The sequence below is a fragment of the Mobula hypostoma genome, chromosome 4 (assembly GCF_963921235.1).
Source record: "Mobula hypostoma chromosome 4, sMobHyp1.1, whole genome shotgun sequence".
In the NCBI taxonomy this organism is placed as follows: domain Eukaryota; kingdom Metazoa; phylum Chordata; class Chondrichthyes; order Myliobatiformes; family Myliobatidae; genus Mobula; species Mobula hypostoma.
Genome location: NC_086100.1, coordinates 13,199,721 through 13,212,765, shown reverse-complemented (window position 1 = coordinate 13,212,765; position 13,045 = coordinate 13,199,721). Strand labels below are relative to the sequence as shown.

Here is a 13,045-nt window from a genome sequence, read left to right as displayed (position 1 = left end):
AAAGTGTTGCTTTAATCACAGCATCTGCAGATTATTTTGTGTTCACTAATCGGGAACTCCTCAGGTCCCAATGGTGCCGGATTATAGAAGGTCAACCTGTAATGTACCTCACTGTTATACTGTGTACTCTTTCTGTATAACACTGCAGTACAGTACTGGGGGGAACGGGTCTATCACTGTATAACAATGGGGTACGGTACCGGTGAGGAAGGGTCTGTCACCGTACAACAATGGGGTATCGTACTGGTGGGGACGGGTCTGTCACCGTTTAACAATGGGGTACCGTACTGGTGGGGATGGGTCTGTCACTGTATAACTCGGGTACAGTACTGGTGGGGACAGGTTTGTGACTGTGTAACACTGGTACAGTACTGGTGGTGTTGGGTCTGTCTCTGTATAACACAACGGTACAGTACCGGTGGGGACGGGTCTGTCACTGTATAACATGGGTACTGTATCAATGGGGATGTTTCTGTCACTGTATAACACTGGGGTATAGTAGTGATGGGGATGGGTCATCTTCACAATAAATGGAAATGCAATCTCACTGGCTCCCCACTCGGCCTTGGATCACCTGGTCAATGGTAATACTGATGTCTGTCTGCTGTTTATTGATTACAGCTCAGTGTACAACACAACCATAACCTCAGTTCTTATCAACGAGTTCCAGAACCAGGGCTTCTGTACCTTCCTCTGCAACCGGTTACTTGACTTTCTCACTGCGAGACCACAATCTGTGCAAATCGGAAATATCATCTCCTCCTTGCTGACTATCAACACCGGCGCACCTCAAGGATATATGCATAGCCCACTGCTGTACTCTCTCTACACCCCTGACTGTATGTCTAGGCACAGCTCAAACACTATCTAATAGATTTGTCGGTACTATTGTCGGCAGAATTTCAAATGGTGATGAGGAGGCGTATAGGAATAAGACGGATCAGCTGGACAAGTGATGTCACAGCAACAACCTTGCACTCAACATCCGTAAGACCAAGGAATTGATTGTGAACTTCATGAAAGGGAATTCGAGGGAACACACACCAATTCTCATTGATGGACTGGAATTGGAAAGGGTGAGCAGATTCAAGTTCCTGGGTATCAACTTCTCTGTGCATCTACCCTGGGCTGAACATACTGATTCATTTACAAAGAAGGCACAACAGTGGCTATTTTATCATTAGGAGTTTGAGAATTGGTATAGAAACATAGAAACATAGAAAATAGGTGCAGGAGTAGGCCATTCGGCCCTTCGAGCTTGCACCGCCATTTATTATGATCATGACTGATCATCCAACTCAGAACCCCGCCCCAGCCTTCCCTCCATACCCCCTGATCCCTGTAGCCACAAGGGCCATATCTAACTTCCTTTTAAACATAGCTAATGAACTGGCCTCAACAGTTTGCTGTGGCAGAGAATTCCACAGATTCACCACTCTCTGTGTGAAGAAGTTTTTCCTAATCTCGGTCCTAAAAGGCTTCCCCTCTATCCTCAAACTGTGACCCCTCGTTCTGGACCTCCCCAACATCGGGAACAATCTTCCCGCATCTAGCCTGTCCAATCCCTTTAGGATCTTATACGTTTCAATCAGATCCCCCCTCAATCTTCTAAATTCCAACGAGTACAAGCCCAGTTCATCCAGTCTTTCTTCATATGAAAGACCTGCCATCCCAGGAATCGATCTGGTGAACCTTCTTTGTACTCCCTCTATGGCAAGGATGTCTTTCCTCAGATTAGGGGACCAAAACTGCACACAATACTCCAGGTGTGGTCTCACCAAGGCCTTGTACAACTGCAGTAGTACCTCCCTGCTCCTGTACTCGAATCCTCTCGCTATAAATGCCAGCATATGTCACCAAAGACTCTTGCACATTTCTACCATGGAGAGCATTCTAACTGGATGCGTCACTGTTTGTAAGGAGGGGGTTATTGCATAGGACTGGAAAAAGCTGCAGAAGGTTGAAAGCTCAGCCAGCTCCATCATGGACATGAACCTCCCCGGCATCAAGGACACCTTCAAGAGACAATGCCTCAGAAAGGTGGCATCTATTATGAGGGACCCCCATCACCAAGGACATGCCCTCTTCTCATTGCTACCATCAAGGAGGAGGTACAGGAGCCGAAAACAGACACTCAGGGTTTCAGACAACACACACAAAATACTAGAGAAACTCAGCAGGCCAGGCAGCATCTATGGAGAAGAGTACAGTCAATATTTTGGACCAAGACCCATCAGCTTGGATTTCCAGCATCTGCAGATTTTCTCTTGTTAATGTTTCAGGAACAGCTTCTTGTCCTTCACCATCAGATTTTTGAATGGACAATGAACCCATGAACACTTCCTCAGCATTTCTCCCCTCTTTTTGCACTACTCATTTTCTTTATTTTAATATATATATACTTATACTTTAGAGTATCTGTTACTGTACTGCTGCTGGAAAACAACAAATTTCACCACATATGCTGGTGATATTAAACTTGATTCTGATCCTGTAGAGCACTGGTGTACAGTACTGGGACAGAACATGTGTGATGGTGGTGCTGGTTTGGCAAGTGGAACAGTGAAGGGCGGTGTCTGGAGCAGCCTAAATAATGGGGTTTGTTTCATTAACACAAAAGCATGTTTTCTGTGAGCAGCCTTGGAAGCAGTTTGGGCTGTAAAACAACCTTTGTACTACCTGATATAAAGGATGTCGTGGGACAAGTCGGCTGTTTCCCGCCATCCTGCCCTGTTGTTATTACAGAGCGTGCATCTCCTGCCTGTCCTCTGGCCATGATCACATTACTCTTCCTGGGAGTTCACTGTGATCAAATTGGCCCCAACTCTTTCTGTATTGAAACAGTGACGACACAAAGGAAAGATGTCAATAAAACTGAGAGAGTACAGAGGAGATTTACTAAGATGTTGCCTGGGTTTCATCTCCTAAGTTACAAAGAAAGGTTGAACAAGTTAGGTCTTTATTCTTTGGAGCGTAGAAGGTTGAGGGAGGACTTGATAGAGGAGTTTAAAATTATGAGTGGAATAGATACAGTTGACATGGATAGGCTTTTTCCATTGAGAATGAGGGAGATTCAAACAAGAGGACATGAGTTGAGAGTTGGAGGGCAAAAGTTTAGGGGTAACATGAGGGGGAACTTCTATATACTCAGAGAGTGGTAGCTGTGTGGAACGAGCTTCCAGCAGAAGTGGTTGAGGCAGGTTCGATGTTGTCGTTTAAAGTTAAATTAGATAGATGCATGGACAGGACAGGAATGGGGGGTTATGGGCTGAGTACAGGTCGGTGGGACTGTTTCCGTGCTGTAATTGTTATATGGTTATATACAAACTGCTTTACTGTTGTAAATTGCTTAGGCATTCTCATGGATGAGAATGTTTCTATACAAATGCAAATCTTCAAAGTTAAAAGTAAATTTATTGTGAACGCAATAGAAAGGAAGGACATAAACTGGGAAGATGTGGAATCGATATGGGTAGAGCTGCATAACACTAAGGGGCAGAAAATGCTGGTGGGAATTGTGTACAGGCCACCTAACAGTAGTAGTGAGGTCGGAGATGGTATTAAACAGGAAATTAGAAATGTGTGCAATAAAGGAACAGCAGTTATAATGGGTGACTTCAATCTACATGTAGATTGGGTGAACCAAATTGGTAAAGGTGCTGAGGAAGAGGATTTCTTGGAATGTATGCGGGATGGTTTTTTGAACCAACATGTCGAGGAACCAACTAGAGAGCAGGCTATTCTAGACTGGGTTTTGAGCAATGAGGAAGGGTTAATTAGCAATCTTGTCGTGAGAGGCCCCTTGGGTAAGAGTGACCATAATATGGTGGAATTCTTCATTAAGATGGAGAGTGACATAGTTAATTCAGAAACAAAGGTTCTGAACTTAAAGAGGGGTAACTTTGAAGGTATGAGACGTGAATTAGCTAAGATAGACTGGCAAATGACACTTAAAGGATTGACGGTGGATATGCAATGGCAAGCATTTAAAGATTGCATGGATGAACTACAACAATTGTTCATCCCAGTTTGGCAAAAGAATAAATCAAGGAAGGTAGTGCACCTGTGGCTGACAAGAGAAATTAGGGATAGTATCAATTCCAAAGAAGAAGCATACAAATTAGCCAGAAAAAGTGGCTCACCTGAGGACTGGGAGAAATTCAGAGTTCAGCAGAGGAGGACAAAGGGCTTAATTAGGAAGGGGAAAAAAGATTGAGAGAAAACTGGCAGGGAACATAAAAACTGACTGTAAAAGCTTTTATAGATATGTAAAAAGGAAAAGACTAGTAAAGACAAATGTAGGTCCCCTACAGACAGAAACAGGTGAATTGATTATGGGGAGCAAGGACATGGCAGACCAAATGAATAATTACTTTGGTTCTGTCTTCACTAAGGAGGACATAAATAATCTTCCAGAAATAGTAGGGGACAGAGGGTCCAGTGAGAAGGAGGAACTGAGCGAAATACATGTTAGTAGGGAAGTGGTGTTAGGTAAATTGAAGGGATTAAAGGCAGATAAATCCCCAGGGCCAGATGGTCTGCATCCTAGAGTGCTTAAGGAGGTAGCCCAAGAAATAGTGGATGCATTAGTGATAATTTTTCAAAACTTGTTAGATTCTGGACTAGTTCCTGAGGATTGGAGGGTGGTTAATGTAACCCCACTTTTTAAAAAAGGAGGGAGGGAGAAACCGGGGAATTATAGACCGGTTAGCCTAACGTCGGTGGTGGGGAAACTGCTGGAGTCAGTTATCAAAGATGTGATAACAGCACATTTGGAAAGCGGTGAAATCATCGGACAAAGTCAGCATGGATTTGTGAAAGGAAAATCATGTTTGACGAATCTCATAGAATTTTTTGAGGATGTAACTAGTAGAGTGGATAGGGGAGAACCAGTGGATGTGGTATATTTGGATTTTCAAAAGGCTTTTGACAAGGTCCCACACAGGAGATTAGTGTGCAAACTTAAAGCACACGATATTGGGGGTAAGGTATTGATGTGGATAGAGAATTGGTTAGCAGACAGGAAGCAAAGAGTGGGAATAAACGGGACCTTTTCAAAATGGCAGGCAGTGACTAGTGGGGTACCGCAAGGCTCGGTGCTGGGACCCCAGTTGTTTACAATGTATATTAATGACTTGGATGAGGGAATTAAATGCAGCATCTCCAAGTTTGCAGATGACACGAAGCTGGGCTGCAGTGTTAGCTGTGAGGAGGATACTAAGAGGATGCAGGGTGATTTGGATAGGTTGGGTGAGTGGGCAAATTCATGGCAGATGCAATTTAATGTGGATAAATGTGAAGTTATCCACTTTGGTGGCAAAAATAGGAAAACAGATTATTATCTGAATGGTGGCCAATTAGGAAAAGGGGAGGTGCAACGAGACCTGGGTGTCATTATACACCAGTCATTGAAAGTGGGCATGCAGGTACAGCAGGCGGTGAGAAAGGCAAATGGTATGCTGGCATTTATAGCGAGAGGATTCGAGTACAGGAGCAGGGAGGTACTACTGCAGTTGTACAAGGCCTTGGTGAGACCACATCTGGAGTATTGTGTGCAGTTTTGGTCCCCTAATCTGAGGAAAGACATCCTTGCCATGGAGGGAGTACAAAGAAGGTTCACCAGATTGATTCCTGGGATAGCAGGACTTTCATATGAAGAAAGATTGGATGAACTGGGCTTGTACTCGTTGGAATTTAGAAGATTGAGGGGGGATCTGATTGAAACGTATAAAATCCTAAAGGGATTGGACAGGCTAGATGCAGGAAGATTGTTCCCGATGTTAGGGAAGACCAGAATGAGGGGTCACAGTTTGAGGATAAAGGGGAAGCCTTTTAGGACCGAGATTAGGAAAAACTTCTTCACACAGAGAGTGGTGAATCTGTGGAATTCTCTGCCACAGGAAATAGTTGAGGCCAGTTCATTGGCTATATTTAAGAGGGAGTTAGATATGGCCCTTGTGGCTACGGGGATCAGGGGGTATGGAGGGAAGGCTGGGGCAGGGATCTGAGTTGGATGATCAGCCATGATCTTAATAAATGGCGGTGCAGGCTTGAAGGGCCAAATGGCCTACTCCTGCACCTATTTTCTATGTTTCTATGTCAAATATGCTCTACTGAGATTAATTTTCTTGCGGGCATTTGCAGTAAATGCACAACAGAATCAATAAAAAACTGCACACAAAGACAAAAACAACCTACATGCAAAAGGCAACAAATTGTACAAATACAAAAAGGGAAAAAAACAATAATAAATATTGAGAGTGAGTTGTCGAGTCTTTGAAAGTGAGTTCATTGCTTGTGGTATCAGTTCAGTGAATTGATCCACACCGGTTCATTTTCTAGTGCACTCTGCTCTTTGTTCATCTTCTCCATTCAATAACTGCAGCATTTCCATTGACCCTCTGAGAGCATTTCTGACTCCAGTGTGTACATTTGTAGATGATACCACTGTAGTGGGCAGTACCTCAAATAATAATGAGTTGGAGTACAGGAATGCGACAGAGAGCTTTAGTAAGATGGCATCAAGAAACAACTTTCCCTCAAATGTCAGCAGCACAAAACAGTGGGTCATTAACCTCAGGAAGGAGCGGGGAGGGTGAGGGTTTGATGCACATACTCTTATCTACATTAACGGTGAGCTTCAAGTTCCTAGGAGTGAGTGAACATCGCCAACTGTCTGTCCTGGTTCCACCACATTGATCGGACGACCAAGAATACTCACCGACTCAAATATTTCCTCAGGAGGCTAAAGAAATTCTTTATGATCCCGTCGACCCAAACTTGTGCACCACAGAAAGCACCTGGTCCAGATGCATCACAATTTGGTATGTCAATTACTTTGCCCATGACTACTAAAAACTGAAGATAGTTTGGGCACAACTAAGCACATCCAAGAACCAGCCTCCTCTCTATGGATTCTGTATAAACTGCTTTCTGCCTCAGTAAAACAGCCAGCATAATCAAAGACCCCACCTACCCCAGGCATTCTTTCTCCTCCCCTCTCCCATCAGGCAGAAGATACAAAAGCCTCAAAGGACATCAGGCTGAAGGACCGTTTTAACCCCATGTTATAAGCCTATTAAATAGTTCCCTTATTATTTATGATCACTGCCTGATACGCCGCTGATGTTTAGGGTAGCAATGCAGGTCCTCCATCTCTGACCGTGTTCAGGGCTTCCTTCTTCTCAGGAGCTTCCTCTCGGTAAATGGTTCTCTAGTCAGATAAAATTAATCTCACAAGCTATCTTGTACTGCACTTTCTGGTCACCTACCTACGGGAAAGATGTCAATAAGACTGAGAGAATACAGAGAAAATTTATAAGGATGCTGCCAGAACTAAAGAACCTGAGTTATAGGGAAAGTTTGAATAGGTTAACACTTTATTCCCTAGAGCATAGGAGAATACGGGGAGATTTGATAGAGTTTGGGTGAGACTAGAGCTAGAGGTCATGGCTTAAGGGTGAAAGGTGAAATGTTTAAGGGCAACATTAGGGGGAACGACTTCACTCAGAGGGTGGTGAGAGTGTGGAATAACAGCAGAAGTGGTGGATGCAGGGTTGATTTCAACATTTTGGGGAAGTTTGTACAGGTACATGGATGGGAGGGGTATGGAGGGTTGAAATGCAGGTTGATAGGTCTGGGCAGATCAATAGTTTGGTATGGACTAGGTGGGCAGAATGGCCTGTTTCAATGGCTCTGTCTGGCTCTTGCACTTTATTCTGCATTATTAGTGTTTTGCCTTGTTCTGCTTCTATGCACAATGTAACAATATGATTTGTATAAACAATATTCAAGACAAGCTTTTCACTATATCTTGATCCATGTGACAATATTAAACCATTTCCATTATCCTGTGTGGTGGAGTAAGCTATCATCGATCCCGAATACTAACCATCGTTTTCTCTCCTTTTGTGGAAAGGAACAAGAAAAGAAGCAACTGACGATCCAGGGCCCATTCGACGGAAAAGGTAATTGTCAGTCTTTGTTTGTGTGTGGTTTTCCATTGGTCCTGTGAGTGCCCGCTGGGAAATGAATCTCAGGGTTGTCTATGTGTTGGCGCTTGGCCAAGTGGTTAAGGCGTTCGTCTAGTGATTGACTGAGGCAGCATGTGTGTCCTTGAGCAAGGCACTTAACCACACATTGCTCTGCTGTGACACTGGTGCCAAGCTGTATTGGTCCTAATGCCCTTCCCTTGGACAACATTGGTGGCGTGGAGAGGGGAGGCTTGCAGCATGGGCAACTGCTGGTCTTCCATACAACCTTGCCCAGGCCTGTGCCCTGGAAACCTCCCAAGGCGCGAATCCATGGTCTCATGAGACTAACGGATGCCTATATGGTGACATATACATACTGTACTTTGGTATTTACTTTGGTCATTGAGACACTTCAGTGATTTGCCCTCCCAGCACTTAAACCAGTCAAACTTTGCACAAATTGTTCTTGCAATCCTCATCCTTTTATTACCATTTGGAGCCAATGCCAAAGATCTGAGTTCCTCATTTGTGGACACACCAGTGCCACATAAGCGTTCGCGCTCTCTCCTTGCTGCTGCCATCGAGTGGGAGTACAGGACCCTTCAGGTCCCACATCACCAGCTTCAAGAACAGGTACTACCTTTCAATCATCAGGCTCCTGAACCAACGTGGGTAGCTTCTCTCACCTCAACACTGAACTGATTACACAACCTTTCAGCTTTCTAGGATCCAACAACTCATGTTGCCAGTATTAACTGATCTATCTGTCTATATTTGCACAGTTTGTCTTCTTTTGCACATTGGTTATTTGTCAGTCTTTGTAGTTTTTCAATGATTCTATCGTACTTCCTAGTTTTACTGTGAATGCCTGCAAGAAAATGAACCTCTGTGTTGTATATGGTAACATGTACATACTTTGATAATAAATTTACTTTGAATTGGCAGTCCCACATTTTGCATGGGGCCCAATTTCTCACGGCAGAAATTGAGGAGAGTTGGTTAATGATTGTTAACCGAGTAAATGCTAAATGCCGAGTAAATATAGCTGAGCTGATATACTACTGCAGTGCTAAAGGAGAGTTGTAGTGTCACGGGTAGTATCCTTTAGAAGACATGTTCAGCTGCTGCTCTCTCAGAAGAACCCATTGCAACATTGTGATCATAGAAATTTGCCCTTGTGATCAGAGGGTGGAGAGTATTTGCTCTCACTCAAGGAGAATTGATGGGCCGGATGGCCTGAATTCTGATCCTATCTCATGCTCATGTAACCTTACGCTACAGCAGCAATTGTTGCTTTGGAGTTGCGGGAACTTACAAAGATTAGCTTTATTTGTTGTGTGCCCATCGAAACGTACAGCGAAATGCATCACTTGCATCAAATTAAATCGGCCAGGATTGCGCTGAGCAAGTGTCGCCACACTTTCGGGACCAACGTAGCATGCCTATAATATACTAACGGCAATCTGAACATCCTGAAACCCACGCGGTCAATGGGAGAATGTACAAACTCCTCACAGACAGCAGCGGGAATTGAACCCTGACTGTAGAACGATTGCACTAAATTCTCGGTTACTGTGCTGCCCCAGAACTACTTTTGTACTCTGCAATAAGGGAAGATTGTAACATTGGAGCTGAGAGTTGCTGTTCTCCTTGTTGTAGGAATGACAGAGAGAGAGAGAGAGAGAGAGAGAGGGAGGGAGAGGGAGAGGGAGAGGGGGGAGCGAGAGAGAGAGAGAGAGAGAGAGAGAAAAAAAAACAAAACACCAACCTGTCTGACAATGTAGGTTTTGACTGACTCTGATCAAGGTCTCTTTGAGGGACTCCTGCTGTCGCGTGCATAGTTGTATAGTGGGAGGGGTGGGGTCAGTGCTTCTGCTGGGTGCATGTAGCGGGGGGTTGTGAGGATCGATACTGCTGCTTATGCAAAGGGAGGGTGAGGGGAGGCTTCGGTGCTTTGATCTTTCTGGATTTCATTCTGTGGGGTTTCTTGTTGCGTGGATGCCTGTGAAGAGAAAGAGTTTCAGGTTGTTTACTGTGTACATTCTCTGATATTAAAATGAACCTTTGAATTTGACAACCCATGTCACATCTGTAAGCAAAGCTGTAAAGTATTTTGGGACGTCCACAGAGATATGTACTGAATAAATGCTTGTTCCTTTTGATCCTTAGAAGGCCAGTAGGGTTCAAAGTTCAAAATAATTTTGTTATCAAGGTATATATATGTCACTATATAGAGTACAACCCTGAGATTTGTTTTCTTGCGGGCATATGCAATAAAGCTATAGATTATTAAGTGTAATAGATCTATGAAAGACCACACTAATTTGGGTACTAAAAGACATCAAACTGTGCGAATACAAAAAGAAATAATAACACTAATTATCACGAACTTGAGATGAATCCTTGAATGTGAGCCCATGGATTGTGGCTAAGTGTTAATAATGTGGCTATAAGAAGGTAAGACAGAGGAGCAGAATTATGCCATTTAGCTTATTGTGTCAGTCATTCCCTCGTGGCTGAGGTAGACCATAGGGGCATATAACTGGAGCATCAGTATCCTTGCGGGAAGGTTTGCCAGTGCTGCTCCGGGGGGGGGGGGGTTTAAACTAGATTTGCAGGGGGAGGGCAACCAGAGTGTTAGAGCAGATAGTGAGGTGGAGGAGGATAAAGGTCATGTGAGAACGCTTGCAGGATGTTATGGATAAATTTGTCCTGGTGAGGAAGATAAAGAATGGTAGGGTGAAGGAACCATGGGTAACAAGTGAGGTGGAAAATCTAGTCAGGTGGAAGAAGGCAGCATACATGAGGTTTAGGAAGCAAGGATCAGATGGGTCTTTAGAGGAATATAGGGTAGCAAGAAAGGAGCTTAAGAAGGGGCTGAGAAGAGTAAGAAGGGGGCATGGGAAGGCCTTGGTGAGTAGGGTAAAGGAAAACCCCAAGGCATTCCTCAGTTATGTGAAGAACAAAAAGATGACAGGAGTGAAGGTAGGACCGATTAGTGATAAAGGTGGGAAGATGTGCCTGGAGGATGTGGAAGTGAGCGAGATCCTCAATGAATACTTCTCTTCGGTATTCACCAATGAGAAGGAATTTGATGACAGTGAGGACAATATGAGTGAGGTTGATGTTCTAGAGCATGTTGATATTAAGGGAGAGGAGGTGTTGGAGTTGTTAAAATACATTAGGACGGATAAATCCCCCCGGGGCCTGACGGAATATTCCCCAGGCTGCTCCATGAGGCGAGGGAAGAGATTGCTGAGCCTCTGACTAGGATCTTTATGTCCTCGTTGTTCATGGGAATGATACCCGAGGATTGGAGGGAGGCGAATGTTGTCCCCTTGTTCGAAAAAGGTAGTAGGGATAGTCTGGATAATTATAGACCAGTGAGCCTTCCATCTATGGTGGGAAAGCTATTGGAAAAGATTCTTAGAAATAGGATCTCTGGGCATTTAGAGAATCATGGTCTGATCAGGGACAGTTAGCATGGCTTTGTGAAGGGCAGATCATGTCCAACAAGCCTGACAGAGTTCTTTGAGGAGGTGACCAGGCACATAGATGAGGGTAGTGCAGTGGATGTGATCCACATGGATTTTAGTAAGGCACTTGACAAGGTTCCACACGGTAGGTTTATTCAGAAAGTCAGAAGGCATGGGATCCAGGGAAGTTTGGCCAGGTGGATTCAAAATTGGCTTGCCTGCAGAAAGCCAATGGTGGAGGGAGTACATTCAGATTGGAGGGTAGTGACTAGTGGTGTCCCACAAGGATCAGTTCTGGGACCTCTATATTTCATGATTTTTATTAATGACCTGGATGTGGGGGTAGAAGGGTGGGTTGGCAAGTTTGCAGACAACACAGAAGGTCGGTGGTGTTGTGGATAGTGTAGAGGATTGTCGAAGATTTCAGAGAGACATTGATAGGATGCAGAAGTGGGCTGAAAAAGTGGCAGATGGAGTTCAACCCAGAGAAGTGTGAGGTGGTACACTTTGGAAGGACAAACTCCAAGGCAGAGTACAAAGTAAATGGCAGGATACTTGGTAGTGTGGAGGAGCAGAGGGATCTGGGGGTACATGTCCACAGATCCCTGAAAGCTGCCTCACAGGTAGATAGGGTAGTTAAGAAAGCTTATGGGATGTTAGCTTTCGTAAGTCGAGGGATAGAGTTTAAGAGTCGTGAGGTAATGATGCAGCTCTATAAAACTCTGGTGAGGCCACACTTGGAGTACTGTGTCCAGTTCTGGTCGCCTCACTATAGGAAGGATGTGGAAGCATTGGAAAGGGTACAGAGGAGATTTACCAAGATGCTGCCTGGTTTAGAGTGTATGGATTATGATCAGAGATTAAGAGAGCTAGGGCTTTACTCTTTGGAGAGAAGGAGGATGAGAGGAGACATGATAGAGGTGTACAAGATATTAAGAGGAATAGATAGAGTGGATAGCCAGCACCTCTTCCCCAGGGCACCACTGCTCAATACAAGAGGACATGGCTTTAAGGTAAGGGGTGGGAAGTTCAAGGGGGATATTAGAGGAAGGTTTTTTACTCAGAGAGTGGTTAGTGTGTGGAATGCACTGCCTGAGTCTGTGGTGGAGGCAGATACACTGGTGAAGTTTAAGAGACTACTAACAGGTATATGGAGGAATTTAAGGTGGGGGGTTATATGGGAGACAGGGTTTAAGGTTCGGCACAACATTGTGGGCCGAAGGGCCTGTACTGTGCTGTACTATTCTGTGTTCTATGTTCTATCGAAATAGCTCCATGATCCAGTTGGGTGAAGAGAGCTAAAGAAACATTGCAAATATTTGTTTGTTCACTATGTGCCATGACGTATGACATGGGTGATCATGGTCTTTTCATGTCCTTGATTGTTCTTGGCAAATTTTTCTACAGAAGTGGTTTGCCACTGTCTTCTGGCCAGTGTCTATACATGACGGGCAACCTGTCTTGAGACGCTGCCTCTTGAAGAGGTCATCGGTGGTGGTTAGCGTTGTGCCCATGATAGAGCTTGCTGTGTGTGAGTTATGCTGTATGTATTGTGTTGTGGTCTGGTGTCCTGAAGAGGGGTATCGTCCAAAAACA

General features: G+C 44.4%; 1 protein-coding gene across 1 annotated transcript in view; it reads left to right on the top strand.

The window, feature by feature from the left end:
- LOC134345131 (rho guanine nucleotide exchange factor 26-like) overlaps positions 1 to 13,045 on the top strand; it is a 235,424-nt gene that overhangs the window by 25,232 nt on the left and 197,147 nt on the right. Inside the window, exon 3 of the mRNA XM_063045315.1 lies at positions 7,919 to 7,967. Within this exon, the coding sequence (XP_062901385.1) occupies positions 7,919 to 7,967 (49 nt within the window). The remainder of the gene's footprint in view (positions 1 to 7,918; positions 7,968 to 13,045) is intronic.